Source organism: Sitodiplosis mosellana, unplaced genomic scaffold (genome assembly GCF_009176505.1).
Source record: "Sitodiplosis mosellana isolate CC-2019 unplaced genomic scaffold, AAFC_SMos_1.0 Smas_scaffold_5, whole genome shotgun sequence".
Classification (NCBI taxonomy): Eukaryota; Metazoa; Arthropoda; class Insecta; order Diptera; family Cecidomyiidae; genus Sitodiplosis; species Sitodiplosis mosellana.
Window position 1 is genome coordinate 551115 of NW_022595248.1, and position 23268 is coordinate 574382.

A 23268-nucleotide genomic window follows, 5' to 3' on the forward strand; every position below is an offset into this window, starting at 1 on the left:
TCTCTTTTCTCTCTCTCTCTCTTTCTCTCTCTCTCCCTCTCTCACTCTCTCTCTCTCCTTCTCTCGCATCCGTCCCCGGTTTTCGTTGCCGAAGCAAAAATTTGTTTACTTTATTAGCATCATATTTTTCTGTTGCGCTATACGGTTGCATGTCTGCAGCAGCAGTAGCACACCCTTCGTTCTTTTGTATTCGACCTGAACTTTGCATCGATAATATTTGATGCCTAAATTAGCGGCATTTGTCTTGTCGAAACGGATTATTCGTCAGTAAATAGCGCTGATTCAACGTCTTCGTCGGTCGGTCGGTCGGTCGATGGGTCGATATTAAATTTTGCAGCTTGTTTAGATTGGAATTCGAGACATTCCAAACAGCACATCGCCATTCGGTTGAAACTTTGCTGCTTTGCTTTTGACTCGCGCGACTCCTTTTAAACTGATTTACATCGCATCGAAAATGAAGACATTTTATAGTAAATGCCGATAATTAATATTGTTGCTCAAGTATTTGATGGAATGTGCTGCGTTTTTTTCGTTTAGCAGATAAATTGAAAAAGAAGAAATTCATACAAGTCTTTGAGATCGTTAGAACTTTTATTGCCATAATCAATCGTAAGCTGTGTTGTGGACGTAATGAAATACTTTGGATTTACGCTTTCGCGGAGCGCAGCCCATGCCAAAATTAACTGAATACCATTTTAAAGTAGCTCAAGAATTTATTGGATACATTTTTCGTGAATTAAAAGCCAATTTGATTGGGCGCAATGAGCAACGAACGTCTTCAGCTTGAGAAATGGCTTTGATTCACCGTTTGGACAGTGGAAGTAACGCTGATTTCTATGACGAAAAGTGACAGTGCGAGGGAGTTAGTATAAATTGATGGCAATCTTTTAAGATTGACAGTATTTTCATCGAGTTCCTTTTTTATTCTCTTGAAGACTGAGAGGTTTTAGGCAAATTTTGAAACAAAGAAAAATGTAACAAAAGTGGATTCTCTCGAGCGTTGCGAATAAATTCGAAAATGTCAAAGTATATCCTTTGACTTGTGTCAATTTAAAGTGTTTTTCCAGAGAAGAATGACCTGGAAAAAATCCGTAACGGATTGTCTCATTGCCCTGAGAGAAGAATGATTTGATGTTGAATGAAATTGACTTTAAATGAAAAGGAAACATAAATGATAAAGAGTTCTACGAAAGAAAAATCCAAATCCATTAAAACAATCATTCTAACCTACTTCTACCGCGTAGTTGACCGCCCTGGGCTTGCGGAAAAAATTTACATTTTCATAAAGCTCTTGTCATAATTAGTTTGAACTTTAGCCTAGTTTATGCTTTTTTCCACTTGAACACCGGATGCACTCAATGGCTAGATCATCCATAAAAGTAACGATAATCGTTGATAAACTGAATTTAAATGGAATGGCTTTCGGTGAACTTTGATTTTTTCTCTTGTTTCGGTTCCGCCTGTAATTCAGTCGAGTGAAAACACCAGTATGATTTGAATGTAAATGGACGCTGGATAAAACCCGGTTGAAATGCTAAATACCCTTAACAAGAGTTGGAATGTCTTCATTCGTGTTTTATTGTCTTTATTTGAATTGATTTTCCATTCCAAGCCCATCGGCTTCGTTCGCAGACAAATCCAATTGACCCAGAAAATGTTGGGAGAAAAACAACAACGGGAATCAAAATAAAAACCATCAGGCTTATAATTTTCTTTTGAATATTATTTAAATGTGTTCATATACATTTTGTACAATGGATATATAGAGGCTGTATTTTGCTGAGAGCTGAATATCTCATCGAACCCGAAAATAATAATGTGCTGAAGTGAGCACACGGCGTCGCGACACGAACTCATCCTCAACAACAAATAAGATTTTGTTTTTATTTCCCTTCGTCTTCGAGGCTTTGATGCGATTTGCCGACTGTGATTTTTATTGGATGACGGAAAAAAAGGACAAAAAGAACGAAAGTGAAGGAAAAAAACAACAAAAGCATGGAAATGCTGGCTGCATGCATAAACGAGATATTTGACTACAATTCCCCGATATATTTTCTTCTTTTGTTTTTCTTGTTTCACTTTCACCATCATATCGATACACACACACACACACACACACCGATTCGTAGCTGAATTTTATTATTTATTTCGCAACCGATTCGTTCTGCTCAAGATGATCCGATGGCAGGACGGAAAAAAGAATAAACACAAGCACATTTACAATATGCCGTCAACAGCATGGCAATATGACGAACTAAAGGAAAACAACTCATTTCGGAAATAAAACTAGAGATAGAACACAGAACGGCGCAGACAAAAAAAAACTGACCGAAACGAAAATGGAATAAGAAAAAGTGGAGGATTTAACTGAAGATTAATAAGATCCTTTTTTAGTTTCATCTCTTTAGAAGGCCCGTTAGATTCAACGCCATGTCTTTAGCTCCACGCGATGTCTTCGCCGATATCGAGCGAATTGTTTGGAAAGAGCTGAACTTGCTTTCACTTTTCAGCATCGACAACAGTTTGGGATACATTTTTTTTTCTGCATCGATACCATCACGCAACAAAGAATACACTGCCTGAAACCCAAAAGAAGAGAAAGTAAATTTTATGTTATCTAATGGTTCGGGTCAAAGATTGTGTACTGAATGTTAATATTGACCATCCTTCGGTTCAGTTCGGTTTTTTTTTCTGTCGTTTTCTTCTTTTTTTCTTCCTTTGATTCGAACTCGAGCCGATTTGACTCGCAAGTTGATTGTGTATAGCCGTCAGTTGGTTTTGAAAAGGAACAAGTGTGCTCAATTACGTATTGTCTTGAGGTCTTTTACATTGTGCCGCATTGAATCATAATCAGCCGTTGAAATCGAAACCAATGCCGAACGGTCACAATAGAGAAAAGAAGAACTTGGATCGATCTCAATAACAACTTGTATTAACATTCTTCACATTCACTCGAAATGAAGAAATAAAAATATTCTTTTCCCTCAGAAAGAAGAAGAAGAAGAAGAAGTGCGTTTGCGTGATGCGAGTCAGTCGAGTAATTTTTCACAAGGTGTTGAATCGTTTGGCATAATTGAAATGTGATAATGTGTTCGTTTTTCCAAACAGCATTATCCCCATATTTTTTCCATTCCGTTGAACGCTTTGTTTGTGTGTGTATTAATCTAATGACAGAGTGATCATGATGCAATGATATGTCTTTTGCCACGGGACACGAACAAACTTAAAGAATTTGATTAATTTAAATGCAGACATATTCACATGTTTTTGTGGGGTGGATTGCAAAAACAGCCAGAAGTAAAATACACTCACTCTCTCTCTATCTCACACACACACACAAGCATTCGAAAAAAGGCACCGTCGATGAAACTCCAATGATGAATGGCATACAGCATAATTCGGTTTTGCGCACAAATTGCATTAAGTCACGTACCAAGAACTAGTCTCCGAGCACTGAATGCGAAGCGCAACCGTTGAATTTGAATCTCCATCCTTTTCCACCGTATTGTTTCTTGTACTCGAGCTCGTTTCGTCGACGATACCATTCTCATGAGTTCGAGTTGATTGATTGATTATGTTTAACTTTCCATTTCAGTTGCATTCCGCACTTGTTCGTTTTTGTGTGTGTGTGTGTTGTTTTCGATTTATCAGACGGTTTTAAGCTTATTCCTTGAGATGTTGGATCCCTCTTCTTGCGAAACGGAATCGATGCAGGTCAATGAACGGTGAATGAAGGAGAGAGAGCGATAGATGAATACAAAAGATATATAAAAGTTAATCGATCACACCGATTTTTCGAGGAAAAGTAAACCTGTAACCGTATTCATTTTCAATTTATGGTCATAAATCTCGAAACCATGCAAATTGAGTACTTCACCAAACAAAAGCCAAATATGGAGTACTTAAATGGAAACGTGGAAATTGGGATGCGACCTTTGAAGCATTGCAATTGACGGCACAATTGTTTGAATCAAAATTCGAATGATTTTCATTTGATATCATCATCATTGCGAGATTTCGTTTTATCTAATTGCATACATGAATACCAATGAACGTACCAAGTCGACAGAAAAATACACTGACGGTGTTCCCCTCGAAACAGCACCATTATTATCGTGTTCAACTTCGGCACAATTCGATTACAATGAACAGAAGAGAAAAACACAAACTCGTGAACAGCACCCAAAGAAACAAGAGAAAAACAGCCAAATTCACTTTTCCTTTTTGGAAATTGAGAAAAACCGAATTATTTTATTTACAGCTGTTTTTTCGTCCGTGGTGTTTCCCGATGGATGCCGACAAAAAAAGAATACCGCGTACAGAAAGGGAATGTTTTTTTTTTCTTTCTGAAAGAAGAACTGTTGTTTTATTCATAAAATATCGGGCTGAAGGATGAGTGAAGATTTGGGAGCTGCACACGCATCTGTCTGTCTGCTTCCCTCGTGCTCGAAATCAAAATCGAAAATGAAATTATTGTTGGGTTTGGTGAGTGAGTGTGTGTGTGTGTGTGTGTGTGTGCTCCAGTGAGCTGTGCACATCATTGATTCAATCGAACAACAGACACTTTTTTGGCCATCATCTAAATGAGAAATATCGAGCAATAACGATTGAAGCACGCACCGCATTGAGTTCGTTGAATGAGCGGCTCACCAGCCAGTTCCCATTCTCCCAGACTGCATAGACGATTTCGAACCGTTTACAAAACGCTTAAAACACCAGCCATAATTGAATTTTTGCATATCTATGCGGAACATCTTAGCTTTGAATTCGACACCGGCCATTCCCGGTCTATGCTGTTTTCTCGTTGATAATTGGATTGGCTTTTATAATTCCGAACCGTTTTTTTTTTATCTGATTCAAATCAGATTTCCCAGTCAATACCTACCCATCGCACTTGCCTGCATATCGTACCATTCGCTTTCAATTGACTCTTTTTTCATATTTTTATCGTTATGAGTTTTGTTTTCGAACTGAATATAGCATGCGATGCGATTGCCGATGAGAGACACTTTTCAAATGCAAACTCCAAACACCGCCACACGATGAATAACAATAAGCCATTAAATTGATTCCATAATCGGATCTCACTCTTTAAAAGTGTGAACTGACGGCAAGATCCAAATGTGGAAATGTGAAAGATAAAAAGACGACGAAAATAACAAAAACGAAATTAACCATTTTGGTTCATTTATCATGCAATGACAATTGTGCAGTGAACAGGAATACCGACATCAACAATGGTAATCGGTGTTAATTTGCTGCACGAACAACAGCTTTGGACGCAACACCAAAAACGGAAAACGCGAATAAACTTGAGTTTCCACCACAAACCGGATTTCCCTTGTCACTCCAAAAAAAAAAAAAATACATTTGAAAAATGAAAGTCAACTTCGGGAACAATAGGAGAGTGAGGGGAAATGTCTTAGATTATCAATTGACTTGTACTTTCCGTCTTTTCTTCCAAGACTTTGGCTTCATTTCAATCACATTATTGCCTTTATTATGGTTATGTTTTGCTTTGCTTTGAAGTTGCAACATTTTGACCCGCTTCAACTTTCCAGCTTTTCTGCGAAAGAAAATGATAAAGAAATATTTTGATCCGAAGATGAGTAAATGATAAAGCCACAGATTCTAAAGAAAGTGAATGCAAGAATTTTGCTAGATTTTTCTTTTGACTCACATGTTCTGTAATTGAACGATTCTTTTGTATGAATTTCTACTGACAACGATATTTTTCATGTGATTCCATGTAAAGTTGCGGTGTGTCAACGTATAAATTTTACAAAAGATACATCGGTTTCGTAGCTATAGCGATGATTCTGTGGCATTTCAAAGCGAATACCTCTAATTTTTCCCAACATTTAATTCCTTTGTTATTTTCACTGATTTTTGTAACGGAATCAGTTACAAAATGATGCTTTCTCCTCTTTGCCGCTTCATTATTTGTTAAAAAATATGTGTATTTAGTGTCGTTTTTCTCGCCGAATTTGCATTTTCTATTACCGTTTAAGACGATTATATCAAGACGTTGCGAACATAAAATAAGTGATTTTAATGAACGTATGTTTCTTGGAATTGAAAATGAGCTTATTACCATTTTTGCCATATTCTTCACTGAGTGTATTTCTTTTCTAATACGCAGCACACGCTCGAAAAATGCCAAAAAATAAACAGTTTTTCCTTCTCAAGAGACGAATAAAAACGTTTAAGAAGTTTTTTGATGGCAGCGGAGAAAGGATTAGAAGCGTAAATTCATGTGCAGTGTATCGTTGGTGTAATTTGTAAATGATGCTTTTCAATTTGGTTGGTACCTTTTCCGATTGCAAACGGAAAATTGAAATACGTGGCACATTTTCAAAGACACGCGTTTCAATTTTTTTTTCTCTTCTATTTACCACAGATTTTGTTTTTTTGCTCCATATTTATTCCGGTTATTGAGTCAGCGCTTGCAGTATTGACGTGTGCTTGTGGGTTGGGTTACCCTTTTTCTTGCTGGTACTTCTCAATCCATCAGCATACACCATGTCAGTGTCAGTCATAAAGTTTGGAAAATGAAAATGGCATCCTCCTCTTTCTCACCAAACCAAACATACACACACCATGCCCATTGCAGACACACATCCCTCTTTTCCGCGACACACCATCGCCGCCACAATAAATATTTATTTGGAAATAACGAGCAATTGAATCGTACATCAAACTGCTCCAATTTAAATAAGCCCCGAAGAGTACGTATGCCAAATGAAGAATTGAAATGAATAATATCCTGGGCTAAATGAAACAAGTGCCGTTGTTCACATTCATTATGACGGAATTTTCGTATATACACACAATTATTAAGTCGAGCTGGGAGTCGCTTGCACATGCAAATCAAATAGGCAACAACAACAGCGACAACGACGACGACAATTGAAATGCCAGCAACCAGATTTTACCAGCAACTGGAGGAGTTTAATTTGTACTCTATATTGTATATGATGAGAAATGGTAATATTAACAATAACTGCTGCGTTTGACGGTGAGGCGCGTAAACATGACAACGTCAGCTCTCTCTCTCTCTCTCTCTCTCTCTCTCTCTCTCTTCTCCCACTGAAGTTCTCATACACACATACACACGCTCACAATGCCAGCGCAAACAGCCACTTTTCCTATCTACTTTTTGTCGTTTGGGGTTAAATTAATTGCTTCATTAATTCTATGGATATGTTTATGTGCACACGCACTTAGCATTTCTACCGACGCAACCATTATTACAGCTGACAATGCAACGAATATGGGCATCAACAATGAATTTTATGTAGGAAAAAGAAAAACACGGATGGAATTTATTAAAAATGAGAGGCATTTCGAGATATTCAAGATGAGATAAGTAGGCATGAATTTTATAATGATGTCTGATTTTTTTGGTATAATTTTGAGTACTTCACGAATCAATTTGATTCAAAATGACGTGTGTAGGTGGAAGTTTACTTCAAATTTCGTTTTTTTTTTCGGAGAAAAACAAATTTATGAAATGTTCATGGACATTTTGTGTTTGCTAAACAGTGTTTGACGCATAGAAACACATGATTCAACGTCATTGAACCAACTGACGCTTCAGCATTGTTAATTTATTGCAATTTTCATATTTCTACTAGGAATGGGTCACTTTGATTGGAATCGATAGCTCGCAAACATTTCGCCGAATTTTTTCTCCTTGAAAAGTTTGTGATTGTTTCCAATGTTTTCCATCGTATAAAGCCATGAACAACATTTTTTGAACAAAAGCCATGAATCCAAGTATCTACATAAAAAGTCAAGCCGAAAAAAAAATCCACATCGAACATAAATATGCGTTCAATCACTATAAATTGGCAAAAGAATTTTATTGCTTTTTAATTTATCAAACAGTAGTCATGGTTCGGGTATTTAACGGAATGTGTGCTGATTGATTGAGGTAATTTAATAAAAATGTCTGTTTGAAGTGCGGCTGCAATGTTTGATCCAAAAAAATCAGCCAAAACACACATTTGGTTGGTCAAAAAAACAGTGCGGATTGTGTGTGTGTGGTTCAAAGTGGATTTGAACTGATCCCTTCGATGTTCCCATGCGAAAAATTGGTTCAGCTAACTTTATCAATCTTTCAAAAGAAAAGCTTTGATTTACGAATAACAACAACAGCAACAAAAATGGTAAAGTAACCGACGAAGCAGAAAAAAAGAAATCCACCGAAAAGTGATTAGAAAACCATTGTTCATGTGATTTGACCATCGAAAAATCACAAAGCAGCTGACTATTGACAGAAGTATCTCGAAAAACCCATCAAAACATGAATGCAAAAAGTAAACAAGCAACAATAACAACGGGAAAAAAGCAAAATCCTCGAGTCTATCGAGGCCGCAAATGTAAATAGAATGCATGATCATGTAAGTGCTTCAGCTCGTAACACAAACACACGAAAAAAAAGAGCGAGTCTTTTAAGCAAATAACTGATATGGTTCTAGCCGTGTTTTTGCATGCAATATTCAATGTGCAAAATGCTTGTGCCGCGTGTTGAAAAAATCCAAACAAAGTGAGCACACAGAAGGCAAGCGAGATAGAGAGAGAGAGAGAGAGAGAGAGAGAGAGAGAGAGAGAGAGAGAGAGAGAGGGAAAACAGAAAGATGAAAAGAAAACAACAACCGTTTGCCAATTGAATAGTAGTCGATGAGAGTATGAATGCAGATCGGCACACGTTTATATCGGTATTTGGAATGCAAATAGAATTGAAGCGAATACACTGTTGCGCGGCGCGCGTACACCAAAAAAATACCATAAGCACAGGGCCTTGTTAGAAAAAAAAAGAATAAAATCCACGATGAAAATGCAAAAATGCATTCGGGTTTGTCTTGATCAATGTTCCGTTCGGAATTTCGATCGACTTTTTTCTCTCTCTCTTTTTCACTCTTTTTCACTCTCTCTCTGTCTCTATCTCGTTTTCTCTGTCTTGTTTTCTTCTTCTCTTTTCCATATCGATGGCTCGTTCAAATGAATCCATTTGCTCGACACAATGCCGCAATAAACGAGCAGATGAAATGAGAGCGCAAGAGAAAGATAAAGTAGAAAACATCAAATAAGCGGTAATTTAATTCATTAAAGGGAGAAAATCCGTACCGACACCAATGTTTCACTGCACCGTGCTCGTTTGTCTACGTACACCATACAATATTGAATATATATTGGAAAACATTGAATGCAATCCGTTCGCGACTACAAATGTTTGATCGAGAGATACGATGGTACACACTGTTTTGTGTATACAATGGAATGTGCGCACAAGAATCCGAAACAGAGACGAGGAAAAGAAATCGGTTCCGTGTTGAGCGCGTTCTTTTTTTTTGGTTGTGTTTTCTATTTTGCGATTACAAGCCAAGCATTTGAAATGAACAAATTTAAATTATAATTAAAATTCAGGTGCACGACTTAAAAATCTATTTAAAATTGTAGATATCGTTTGGCTTGTTCTTTTCGTTTGCGCTTTTCTATCTCCATTCCTTAGAAAAATTCCAAGTTTGGAGACTTTCTTCGTCGCACAACGTTATTTGTTTTCTTTTTTTCTGCTCTCGTGTGTGTGTGTGTGTCGTATACGACGAATTACGAGTAAAAGTTAAATGAAAAGCAAACATGTTCGCGTCTTCGATGCAGTCATTACTTGCACTCACCATTAGATTGTGTGTGTGTGAAATTGGTGGATAGAACGAACGAGTGAGCGAGCGAATGGTCATAATCAAAAATGTCACAGTGTAACATATATTTGGCCATGGAACACGTGAAATTTGTTGAAATATTGCTGTTTGAGCTCGTTTCTTCAACAAATTTTCAGTTTGTTTTTGCCCCAGTTTCGTGTGTGTATGTTTCACTGCGTTGAATCCACCGCACGATTGTGGATTCAATGTAAGGAAATATTCCCGAATTTCGTGTAGAACAGTTGTAAAAAATGCTTGCACATGACTTTTTTCTTCTTCGTAGTCAGCGCAAACACCGACAATATGTACCTTCTTAAAGCTTGCCACATTTGCGATGTGTGCATTTGGCTGTCGTCACTATCACCTCCTCCTCCATCACTACTGCTGCTGCTGCTGCTGCTGCTGCTGGTGAAATTCAAAAATGTTAATTTTCGTCGTTGTCACATTCGCCCCGAGTTAAGCAGAACGAACGGCATACAACAGAGCCCGTGTGTACATTGTGACTATGCACACCGAACACGTTGAGAATATTTAACGTATTAATAGAAATAGACGCACGGCGACAAAGTAAAACGAAAAAGCGCGAAACAATTTTAACTGCTCGATGCAGTTACATAAATTCGAAATAAAGCATGTACAACATCTATACACACTTTGTAGCATACCGTTTAATTTCGATGCTCTTCGCAATGAACGAAACGAAGAATCAGGAAAGGAAGAAAAAAAAATAACGAAAAAATCCGCTCCCTTTAGAATTTTAAGTAGTCGACGCCACTATTTCACTCTCCATTTGCTTTTGTATTTATCTTGCTATAATTTTGTCTATTTTCTCTGTTTTTCTGCTCGCCGAGAAAATTAATTGAATGCCGGCTACACCAAATACCTGGAATGTCAAGATGCAAAGAGCTGTCGGCAACGCTGTCGAAAAAAGTGCTTGCACATTTTAAGATAATTTTAAGAATGTTGATCAAAGACGGCTGAACAACGAAAATGGAAGCAAAAATCTGATATGTTCAATGTCATAAAAATCTTCGTTTACACACGATATCGGCGTCTAAATGGCTCACATTTTTTTTCGTACAACAGCCAAGGAGCAACAAAAAAATATGTATCAGAAGAAAATCCTAATAATCGAATCGGTGGTTGAATTGATCGGGCGTTGCCATGGAAAGGGCCCTTATCGAAACGGTACTTCAACCGAAGTAATAGAAATACTCAATGGGCTTGCAATGCTGCAGACTGATAAAAAAATCACAACAACATCGATGGACACCATCAATGGCACGATTTTGTTTTGATTTGATTTCGTGACTTGAATTTTTCGCCACATACACACGCAAAACAGGCAGCAGCAGCAGCAGCAGCGGCAGAGGCAGTAGAAATGCCATCAATGCGTTCATATTTATTATGCATCAGAATTTTCCAGGCAGGAGATTTTTCTCTACTTCCGATGATGTAGTCAAGTCGAAGGGGTGCCACAAATGGCATTCAATACGTTTCTGGATTTTATTTTTACCATGATTATGATTGTTATTAATATTGAGCATTGGCTTTTGTATTAAATTTCATATTTTATTAAATTTTCCATATTTTTTCCTCGTTCACTCTCTCTACCTTTCTCTTTTCTATTTCGCTCTTTCTCTCACTCACTCCTTCGCTCGGTGCCGACGTAACCTTTTCCCTTCCAACATTTTAGTGGTGTACACGTCTGTGTTTTTGTTTGTTCCACCCTAGAAAAGAATACGAAAGAAATGGTTTCGGTCAGTGAGAGATCAGCTTTGATTTGGTATCACAAAGAAACAACTGGTGCTCATCGGCATCGTCATTTGATGCGTTCGATTCAATAAATTCAATGGATATCACTCGTTGACGACTTGAATGTTAGATAGGAAAAAAAGGGTGAAAAATGGCCAAGCAAAGCGAAAAGAAAAAGAGCAACGTAAGGTTTAAAAACGATGAATAAAAATCAAGATGCAGATACTTTTTATTTTCGGGTTTCTCATCATGTTGCCGCTTCATCATTTGGCATGACGGCACTTTGGATGCCTCTCCTTCCGATTGTGATTCTTTCTGCATTCCGGTTATTAAATTTCACATTTCATCAGGCCATGATTTGATAATGACGTTGCATTTTTTCTTTATTCTCTCCGTTTTTGCTCCTTGTCAAAAGGAATTCAATTTAACTAAGGCGAAATGTGCAACGAAGCCGAAAAACAATAACCCATTTTATCGGTATCGGATACGGCGTTTTCATTCTAATCATCCATTGCATTTTGCATTAAACCATGAACTTCACGCCGTGAACAACCACCGTTCTTCGATGCATAATCTCTCCGTTATGACTGTTGGAATATTCATAATCTTGTCGCATTGTTTAGAATGCCAATTGTTTGGAATCGCAACAGAAAAAAAAATGCTAACGACGTTACAGCGAAAAGCCAATTCACTTTTCGGGCGCAAATAAAAAGAATTCGATATGAATTATGTGCAATACAATGGTTATAGTTTTCAATTGACTAACTCTCTACAATGGCGCTAATTAACATGTGTCTTTGTCTGTGTATGCGATGCAATAACGGCCTTGTTTCGTTCCCTTAATGCGCTGCTCTCATCGCGACGAGAGCAACAAATATGTGTTGCGTTATAACGCGCTCCTCCGTACACGTATGATACATTAGACTCGTGTGATGCGAACGAAACAGAAAAAATTAGTCATGGATGAAAAGAGATAGAACGGCAAATGCTGGAGGGTGTGTATGCAACAGCGTATTTTATCTTCCCGCGGCTGCTTCACGACAATACAGTTCCATTCGATAGATTTTCTTCGTTTCATCGTTGATTTTTATTGACACATACTCTCGTTGAGAAAATGGCAAACAAGATGAATTGACTTTTGCACTTGGTGAAAGCCCAACAAAAACATCATTTTTCTTAAATGCTCTTCCATTTATCGCATCGACACTCGGGCAAAACAATCGAAATGCGTCAGTTAAATCGTCAATTAATATCATTTTGCACTGACATCATGTATGACATCGGTTCTGATAAGGATAAGAGTAAAATTGATGGAGCACATGTAGCCTTTATCTAAATGACGCTTGCATCACGTGCATCCATCGTTCAGTTGTTTATGCAAACGAAAGAGATAAATTACAAATTATCACACGTCATGCAGATTATGGCCACATCGAGTGTGTGGTCGATCTAATTTTGTCTTTGGCAAACAGACAATTGCGTCCCTTTTTGTGTTCACAAAGAGGAAAAAACAACACCATTGAAATAGAATGTCGCTAATAAACAAACACAATTCCAGGCGAGTTGCATTTTTTCGGTGACATTTACATAGAAATCGATTTGCAGCGCATTTCTCGACGGTATCATAAGCACACATCTACTTACACACACGAAAAACATAATGGCCTGAATAACAAAAGGCAACACTTTTCTCGGTTTCGTGCCTTGGGATGTGTCGCGTACCACAAACTCACTTTTCGTAGCGCACAATAATAATGACTCATAAAAATATGCATGTGTTTTTGTTGGATTGTCAAGCAACAGTAGAGAAAAAAAACAAAAACAGCCTCAACGGGATCAAACAACAACAGCACACAGACAAATAAAAAATCGAAAACAAGGAAGAGAGAATGCAATTTTATGAGTATATGCGTTTTTATATCTCACAAAGGACGACGACATGCACACGACACGACAACAGAGAACGAAAAAAAAAACGCACAACGAAATCATTGCCTAGAGTAAACGTAGAAATGAGTTTGTATGGTTTTTTTACGGTTTGTTTTATATTTCAACTGCATTTTCTTTGTTTATGGCACGGTGCTTTTTTGTGTTGTGAAATTTGAATACGTTTCCGTTCCCCTCCAATGTTGGCATGCATACGTCTAATTGTTCCTGTTTTCGAGAAATATTATTCTATTTTTTGTGCTGTTGCCATCATTGTTGTTGCCTCGAATGCACCGTTTCCAATGAACACACGGATAATTGCATGTTAGTTGACACTTTCAACATGCATAATTTAAGGATTTGTTCAGGTCGATCTCCGTTCATGATTCTTTTTTGTTCTCCTTTTTTTCGAATCGTTAATGAGAATGTTTTACTTTCAGTTTCGAAATCGTTTGTTAGCAACCGCTAGTAGAATCGATATATGAATGAACTCTTCTTCTTCTTTTCCAAACGGTTATTTTGGGGTCCTTTGAAAAACGATTCCGGTGCTCTCTTTCTCTATCTCTCTCTCTCTCTCTCTCTAAATCAGGACAAAAACGAGAATGAAAGCAGAAGAAAAAATTTCAATTTTTCACAACGACATCCACTTTATGTGTAATCAAATAAAAATCCAATTGCGACTCGTAATCACCAGCCGTCACCCTCGCCCACTCACTGCACTTGCTCGATACATGTATGGAAAAGTGACGAGCACATTTTCTAGCTTATCGACATACATCTTACGTAATCAAGTAAGTGTGAACGAGTGATTTCACGATGACGACGATGGTTTTTTTTTCACCACACTTAGCACATACACACTCTTACTCTTCCGTGCTTTTTGTACGCCCGAACTCATAAAAAACTAGATGATATTTAATCAAAATACGTGTGAAACGATGAAGAGAGAAATAGTGTACACCACCCTCACCCCGAACTTATCTCGCCAGCTCAACGTGTTGCGTATATTGCTTATGAAGAGCATTGCATGCAATCATAACAGCAATAAATTCATACGCAGTGAAATTGCATTCGGTTGAGAGAGAGAGAGAGAGAGAGAGAAAGAGAGAGATTGTACCGAAGGTCCATAATTGAATTTAAGCCCGAAAACTAATACGATTTTCATGTTTAATGTTCGTAAATCGTTCCCACTTTCTTATTTTTCTTTCCATGTGTACTACGTTTCACAGCGCATCGCACTTGTCATTCGGAATCCGTATTTCGGCGACTGTGCGATTGTAATTGAGCATTTGTCATCGTTTGCGTTGCTCTGACAAACAGATACGCGATATCCGAAACGAAACAAGCAATGAAATCAAACGCTTACATTTAATTAAGACTTTTGCGAACATTTGTACGTAACTTAATTAGGGAAATGAGCGAGTGTGTGAAATCGCGTGTTTGCTCAATTTATTTGGACCATTGCAAGGGATTTCTTTGTGTGGCTTTGGAAATCCGATCGTTTGCGGTGAGAAATGGTTCATTTTTTTAGAGTATTTTATTAGGCTTTAAGCTAGCCTAAAAGTGAAGCCAAAGAGACTCATGGTATGCGGATTGCGAATCTCTTTCGCTAAATATCTTCATTTCAATGGTAACTTAATGCGATTGCATGCACGCACACATGGATATTTCGTTAGAACACGAAATTGTAATATTTCCACGTGATTTGAAATAAAAAATATATCTACCCATACATATGTTTGATAGAATATACACGTTTTTATACCATTTTTGAATAAACTCACTGTAAATTTTCTTTTAATGCATTTGGTTTACTTTGATTGAAAATATGTCGTAGTTAGATTTTCAATGCAATCGAATTTCCATTGACTTTTACAGACATTTTCATTTCGAAATTCGTAGAAACAAATTGTTTTTTTACGAAGTGTTCAAAATCTAAAAGTTTAAAGAAAAATGGCAGAGCAGGATAGAATTTGGGTAACAGTTCAAGGAGGAGAACATGACGAACATGACGAATATGTCGATTTATTCGATTCGGCTGAGGTTTTCAATAGACAACTATTGAAATGGACCATAAGACAAGCATTCCAATTTAAGATAAAAAAAAATCAACGAAGGAGTGTCCTCGGTCAAGTTGTCAGCAGAGAGCTAGAACCAAATCAACGTTTTGTAGGTTTAGCTCAATCGGTCAGTTTTCATTCCAGTGCTGATTTTGGTCGTCATTTGATAGCAAACGTTGAAATACCCTTCGAAACCAAGGTCGCTGAGTCTAGGGCATATGCTGCTGTCATCGACCACACCACCAACGGTTATTGCGTGACATGTCTTGGTGAAATCCCATCACGCGAAGAGAGTCAGGACACTGGAGTCTTTTCACAGAAATGTACTGCGTGCAATATCGTTAAATATTGTTCAGATGATTGTGTAAGAAACAACACTACGCATGTTTACGAGTGTGGATCAGCCTACCACGCAATTATTTTCGGCACAGAGATCATCATGAAGCTGGCCATACAATTGGTCTTCAAGGCTTTGGCATTACATGCCGGAAATATTCGAAGGCTAAGAAATGTTGTAGCTAGAATACTTGCTGACATGAACAATAATAATGCAGTTCACATGGCGACCATAAGAGATGAAGCGCAGAGATTTGAATGTATAATGCGGCTCACGGCCAAACGATTCTATCCCGAATTCCATCGACAAGTTTATGAAACTTATGCCACGATAATGCAAATTCCAAGTATAGCGGAACGTTTTGAGGGTCAGAGTGACAAAAGGTTCTATTCGTTTTATTTGTTATTGCAATACTCGAACCTAAACACCAAAATCTAATTTCATACTGATTCATTTTTTTCCTATTTTAGATTCCTACAACATTTGATCGGTCATTTTTTGAGAATAGCTAGCAATAACTCATTTGAAAATGAGTTAATCTCAAACGTTTACATATGCACACTGTATGACACAATTTCTTTTTTTAACCACTCTTGTGCGCCGAACGTCACGATTTGTATGGAAGGTGGCACAATGCATTGCATTGCATGTCGGGAAATTAAAGCAAATGAGCAACTTTTCATAGATTATTGTGAGTTTGAAACAGAAACAAGAGCAGTACGACGAAGAAAATTAAGAGAATCTTGGAATATTAATTGCGTTTGCGAACGATGCGAAAATTCTCCTATCACTAGGGCACAAATTGATGAGGCAAAGTCAAAGAATTTAAATCAGCTTCAGACTTTTCTGCGTGACAAGAATCAGTGGACGCAGGAGATAGGTGCTTATATAATTGCCTATAAAAATGAGATATCAAAGTTGCTTTAATAAAATGAATAAATAAACGAATAAGTGATCTTTTTATGTTTCTTTGTGAATCCAATCATTTGTTGTTAGCAATGGATTCAGCTTATTTTTGGAGAGAGTTTTTTTACATCATTTTTTTTGTGTGTGCTGGAAATCGGTTCAAAATCTTGTAAAATTCAACGAACTAAATTGAATAAACGGAAAAGGTAAATTGAATACCATGTTGAAAAATAGAATAAAAATAAAAAATTTTATTGGTTTCAATTAGGTCTAAAAAAATTGAAAGCAAAAATCATTGAATCAAATGTGTTGAAATAATTCACCAATCTCGTGTAAGCATCAAGTGCGCCAAGTCTGTGCATCCGATGCCATTGCAAAAAAAAAAGAGGAATCGTCGTAACCTTTTTTTTTAAATTGCCATTAATCAAAATAAAGCGTTAAACGAAGAAATTGTTTTGTTCTTGAAATCCTTTGATCCCAAAATAACATCAATTTCATCGTATTATTAGCTGTATAAATGCAATGTTAAATAAATAAACAGCAAAATGATTGTGTTGGAATAATGTTGTGTCGACTGTGAATTCAATGCGAATGAGAGAAAAGAGGTATTTCATTAAGGGCCGAACACATGTTCAAATATTCTTCAAATTTTAATTGAAATTTTGTTGCCAAATAAAAACAAACCCATTGCATTTGCACACATACGCACGCACCCTTGACTGGGTGTTTTGTAGCTGCAAGCATTGTGACTAACTAACGGCAGTGATGATAAAAACGACGGTGGCGTCAGTCTGTAACAAACGTTTCGAGAGTCGATTTTAAATTTGATTGGCACGAAGTGGGAAACTGTTTCGATTTCGATGTTTCTCTCGTTCAGAGCCAGCTGAAATTATTAAAGGGGAAATCATCTAACTATTAATTCGTCATCACTTGTGTTGAATGTGAGAGCGGAACTTTTATCATTTTGCGGCCGAGCGCATACAAAAACATACACGCTTACTGAGCCCGTTGTATTTACGCAAGTGTGCGTACGAATATTTGCATACGCTGACACAACCGATGCGATTGTGATGATGATGGATCGGGTCGCGTTTTGCACCCCTTTTCTCTCTCTCTCTCTCTCTCTCTGCCGAACGAATGAATGCGAATTAGTAGAAGTTAATATGCAAATGAACGAAGTCGACGGAACAGGTCTCTCAATCAAAATGCGTCACATATACACAACGACCGACCAATTAGAATCGCTTCATTCCATCCAGAGCATGCTAATAATATTTAGTTTTAATTTCCTGTCGAGTCGAAGTGCATCGACGCCATTTTTATGCTAGATGAATCGGAGATAAAAAGCCATTATTAATTTGCAATAAATCATAACTGCTTTTTTTTCATCTTGGTCGGCTTATGGATTCATAAAGTGCCAAGTCTGACACATGTTCACTTGAGCAAACAGTTAATATTTGAACAAACGGTAATATCGGCTTTTGTCTTGCCACTTGCGTGTCGCAGTCAAGTTTCGGTGAATCGAAAACGGGCGAAGGGTAAGTTTTGTGTATAGTGATCGTAAATTTGAAATTAAGTGTTTTCTTTGAGCCGTTATTCAAACTTTAAAATGCACGAATTTTTCATTTAATTCTGCCCAAGGCATAGACTTATGCACACCGCACCATTCAACCGACTGGCTACGACGACCCGTTCAAGGTAAACGCAGTACAACTCGGATTTACTCTTTTCTCTATTTTGTCACATATTTCGAACTGTGCTCGAACCAAAAACTGGTTTTAGAACGAACAAAAGAAAAAAACTATCCAGACTCTAATACGGTGAATTACGTCATTCGCCTAGCACACAGATAATCTGCAAATTTGCTTAAAAGATTTCGACAGCATGTGGAACAAAGAGCACGCAAGACAAAAGCAAACATCGACAAAGAAATACGGTACACGATCTCCGAGAAAAAGAAATTATTACAAAAATAAAAAAACTAAAGATACACACAGGGAGAACATCAAAAGAGATATGCGTCGAGGATGAGAGATCGGGGAGAAGTAGAAAAAAAATATGAAAATTTTTTTCATTACAAAAGAATGCATTGTCGAAACTTCGTTGTATTTTTTCCGCTTTATATATTGAGTTCGGGTTTTTTTTGGCAGTTTTATGCATGATTTCAAGCGGCAAGGCTGCAGTTCGTACAATAAAGAGGTATAACATCGGCAATTTCTATTTATTTAATGAAAATAAAGAAGGAAGAAGCTCTCTCGCCATGTGCTTGTGCATTCCAGCCAAAATATGCGTTTTTTTTATCGAAGTCGACAGAAAATCATGCACGAAATTGCCGTCTCATTCGTTTGGCAATAGTGAAAAAGTGGATCCAGTGAAATTTCACCAGTTGCAACTGAAGCAATCGAACTGTTTTCTTTGATGCCATTGCGCGCTGAGATGCGCAATTAATGGTAAATTCTTGATGATTTTTTGCTCGAACGCGTTCGCAGACAATGCAAATGATGTTGAATTGCACAGTACGTCAGCGGCGCATTACCAGCTTAATCCTATTATAGTCGAAGTGCATGTGTGGCTGACTGAACAGGCTGACTGGCAAGGAAACGGTTGCATGCACCACTGAAATGCTTAAATGAGTTCGAAAGAAACGGCAGCGTTTGTAATCATCCATTGCACAAGCACGTACATGCAGTGAAGCAACTGGAAAATACTTTTGCATTCATCTGAGCGTAAACAGAACTAGTGGTCTGAAGCTCAGACTGTGAATGCCGGTTATCATCATGATGATGACCTGTCTCTCCGAGCAACTACTCTCTCTCTCTCTCTCTCCCTCTCATTCTCTCTCGGAGCTCTTTCTTTCGATCGATCACAACAAAGCAGCCCGGCATTCAATGCAACGGCAGCATAGCATTGGTGGCTTATGACACAGTAAATAGAAAATGAACGAGTGTCTAATCCCCGTAATTCCGAACGAAAATGAAAATGTTCGATTCTACTAATCCCTGTTCGGCTGCACAATTGCACAAACGAAACGAATACTAGAGAGAGCACAACAATTATTTACTTTGTGCAGGTCAGATGGTCAGAGTTTTCAGCATACATCCACCGAAAATCACAGTGCAAAGACGATTTTTTTCTCTTTCGGGTGCTAATGAACTTAAAGCAAATCCCAATGGGTTTTTGCCGATTTACGGTATAAATCTGTTCTTTTTTTACCTTTCAATGCAAATTTTTTCGTTCTTTACCTTCCAAAATTATTATTATTATTCATCGAGCTCTTGATGCCATTTTACGACAAATGCAACAATGCCCGTTGCAATAGATCCACACTGATTTCCTACTTCCAATTGTGTCACACACTCGATGTTTCACTCAAGCATTCCTTTTCACCTTTTCTCCTGCCGACAAAAAAAAGACATTTTCAATTAACTGAATCAACAACAGAGGCAAATCGACTAATCTCGCAAAATTGGGAATATTTTTCGATTTAGAAACGGTAAGCGGCTCATGTATTTCTCTTACTCTTCGGTCACTTTGTTGTAGAACTGTCAGAAAAAAAGTAAAAATGTCAACTTTGAATGCATGAGTGCGAAAATAAGATATACCATGCGAATCCATCGATGTGCAGCTGCCAAATGGTGTTTTGTTATTGAAAAATGAACAAACAGTTGAAGAAGATCTACGGTGGATATGTCTGTTGAAGTCGAAGTCGAAATTGAAATTGACAGGTCAAAAAATGGCGTACAGTTCTACGAAGATTTCCGCATTCAATAGAATCCTCGTCTAATTGAGATGCAGCTCGGGCTCGGCACACATTACACAGCTTCATCGTGAGCAGATGAATTATGACTTTATCGTTTCTTCGTAAAACAATTTGCTCCTTTTTTTCTACCCTTAAACTCATTGGTCGCTTTTTTATGTTTCTTTTTGCTTCTTGTCCTTTGATGCACTGATTGATTTATTCCAGTGATGTTTATCTCTGCATCAGTTGCCAATCGGAGTAAATGAATTTACGAAACAAAAGTCATGCGTTTGTGTTTTTTTTTTTGCGCTTGTACAAACAAACCGAGTCAGTACAGTTGCCACAAATTGGCTCAAACACCCGATTCATATGTTCCTCATTTATGCTATTAATTTCTATCCGAGACTGACGAGCCGAGCTGAACGAGAGAGAAAATCGCAAACCCAATGTAAAAATAGATTAAATATTGCTATAAAAACTGTTCGTTTGTGATTAAATCGACTTTATGCCATAGAAAAACATTAAAACTGATGTTATTTACAGCAAACACAAAACCAAAACAATGCCATACCCTCTCCAGATAGAGACACACACACAGAGAGACAGCAGCCGTACAGCGAAAATAATGATACTTTTGATTATTATATGATTTTTTTGTGTGTATCGCTTGTTGTCTATTTTCATTTGGTAGAGAGAAAAAAAAATCAGCGCACCCGTCAAGGCAACGAATGAGGACAACAACAAAAGGCAGACGACACATCATATTGCCCGTGTGTCTCGTACATACATATGTTTGCCACGCAGCAAACATCGACTCAATGTTTTTATGGATATTCGTTCGGGATCATAATTTCATTTCTCTCTCTTCGTGTCCTCTCGTTCTCTCATCGAGTCGCTCACTAAACGGTCCAAATACCACAATATTATTGCACCAAAGACGGTGCGAGTGTCGATTTGTGCTCGATACTCGTTGACTATTGTTGTGATCTCATGTGTGATTTTAATAGAAATATTGTAACAAAAAAAAACTAACATAAAAACGCAAAGTTCTTTTTCTCTCTCTCTCTCTCTCTCTCTCTCTCTCTCTCTTTCGTGTGTGTATATTTATATTATAAATTAGATCCATTGATGTGTATTATGTTTCAGCTGCTGCTGGTATTGCACCCATACAAACATACACAATCTCTGGGTATTTACTGTGTCCCTTTTTCGCTTCGTCTGCCAATTGCACATATTAGTTGCACTTCAATGAAACAAAATCCAAATGCATTCGACTCTTCGTGTCGCTCTTTTTCTCCAATGTTCGACCGTCGAAAAAAATGAGAGGAAAAACATATTTTCTATCACATTTTTTCCATTTTCTCTCTTCTTCTTATTTTCTATTATGTTTCCGAAGTTTATCGTTGTTTTTTCGCTCTCTCTCTCTCTCTCTCTCGTATGTTTGTCGATCAACCGAATTTTTTGCGCCTCAATTCGCCAAACACAATGATAGATCATGGATTCGGTGTGTTATGCGTTTTCCAAGTCATATCATTTGATACAGTGTAAAAAAGAGATAGTTTTTTTTTCGTCGTTTCGTTACTTTTTTTCCGTGTGTCAACAGTTCAACACAATTTTGTCAAAATCAGCCAATTTATCCCATTGAATGCTGAGCTATTTTCAATTGATGAACTGCAGCATGCTGCTTCATCTTTTTTATATAATGGACGGAATTAGTTATTAAAGTTTCGATTCCTTTTTTTCAAGCGTCCTTTTTCGTCATGAAAGGAATATCACCGAGTGTTTCGGGTATTTCATATTTTTTGTTTCGATGAATGAATTTTTCGAAATGGGCACAACATTCTTGAAGAATGATTCTGCTTTGTTGTTATCCTTCGAGTTTTTATTCTCTTTTTTCTATTCCACGAAATTCAAAAGTGGCGATTATTACCTTAAACTGTTGCAGTTTTTGTTGTTTATATTCTCAAGTGTCATATATTTGTGTGTTGTTCAATGGAAACAAAAGAGAAAAACAACATTAAATTCAGCAGTTTCGAAATCAAATCCACTCGAATGGTTGTTGTAAATTTTTACGAAGGTGATCAGCGGGGCGCCTGAATTAGATGAAGACGAGCGAGTGCGAGTGTGAGTGTGTGATGAAATGAATGTATCGTCGAATTACACATCCTCTCTTTGGGTATTGGGGTTTTGTCGACCATTTTTTTTCTTCTTCTTTTCTCTTTGTCATTTGTGAAACGTATGCACATTTTGATTCGTTAGGCTTGTTGCCTGTAATTACACACAAAAGTCGATGTAAAAAAGTGTGTTATCTTCAAACGAATTTTTCAAATGAAGGGAACAAACTTCATCAACGCCACTAAAATGCCTGATGCTGCAGTTGGCAGTGTGCATTTTTCATTTGATGATAATCAACGCGCAAGCAAATAGTTGACGTCGTTCGATCGATCGCCCAGAAATCTCTGTCGCTATGAAAATCGGCATCAAGGCTGTGAGGCTGTGAGAAAGAGAGTCGGAGGCATGAAATCGTAAAAAAAATCGACTAAATCCGAATATTAGAAATCGCATTTGATTATATAGTGTCTGCGCTAGCGATAGTGTGCGAAGATACGGATGACAATTTATCTCTGGGTAAATACGGACAGAGAGCAAGAGAACGGCGTTCAAAAACACTGAACGGGGTTCATCGAATGCGAACAATGCTCGACGATGATAGTGTTGTAAATACCCTTAATAATATGAGCGTCAAACAACAGAAGAAGAAAAAAAACACAACGACCGGATTTAGTTGCATGTGCTCGCATTTTTTCGCCTCCTGTTTTTAATCCGATGCGAACAAAAGGA

The 23268-nt window shown here is 37.5% G+C and overlaps 1 protein-coding gene across 2 annotated transcripts; it reads left to right on the plus strand.

The window, feature by feature from the left end:
• The first annotated feature begins 15249 nt into the window (after positions 1-15249).
• Positions 15250-17029, plus strand: LOC129566821 (SET and MYND domain-containing protein DDB_G0273589-like). Of its 2 annotated transcripts, XM_055443077.1 has the most exons (4): positions 15250-16165; positions 16253-16662; positions 16779-16894; positions 16957-17029. In XM_055443077.1, the coding sequence occupies exons 1-3, from the start codon at positions 15339-15341 to the stop codon at positions 16859-16861; spliced, it is 1320 nt and encodes a 439-aa protein (XP_055299052.1). In that variant the 5' UTR covers positions 15250-15338; the 3' UTR covers positions 16862-16894; positions 16957-17029. The 2 variants fall into 2 exon arrangements, with proteins under 2 accessions (XP_055299052.1, XP_055299053.1); XM_055443078.1 differs by lacking the exons at positions 16779-16894; positions 16957-17029 and having other exon boundaries at positions 15251-16165; positions 16253-16737.
• The last annotated feature ends 6239 nt before the right edge of the window (positions 17030-23268 follow it).

Excerpts from the sequence above, each read along its gene's own strand:
- LOC129566821 (XM_055443077.1), top strand. The coding sequence starts at position 15,339 with ATGGCAGAGCAGGATAGAATTTGGGTAACAGTTCAAGGAGGAGAACAT. Across the intron at positions 16,166-16,252 it reads GAGGGTCAGAGTGACAAAAG|ATTCCTACAACATTTGATCG; the intron begins GTTCTATTCGTT and ends TTCCTATTTTAG. Across the intron at positions 16,663-16,778 it reads TCAGTGGACGCAGGAGATAG|CAATGGATTCAGCTTATTTT; the intron begins GTGCTTATATAA and ends ATTTGTTGTTAG.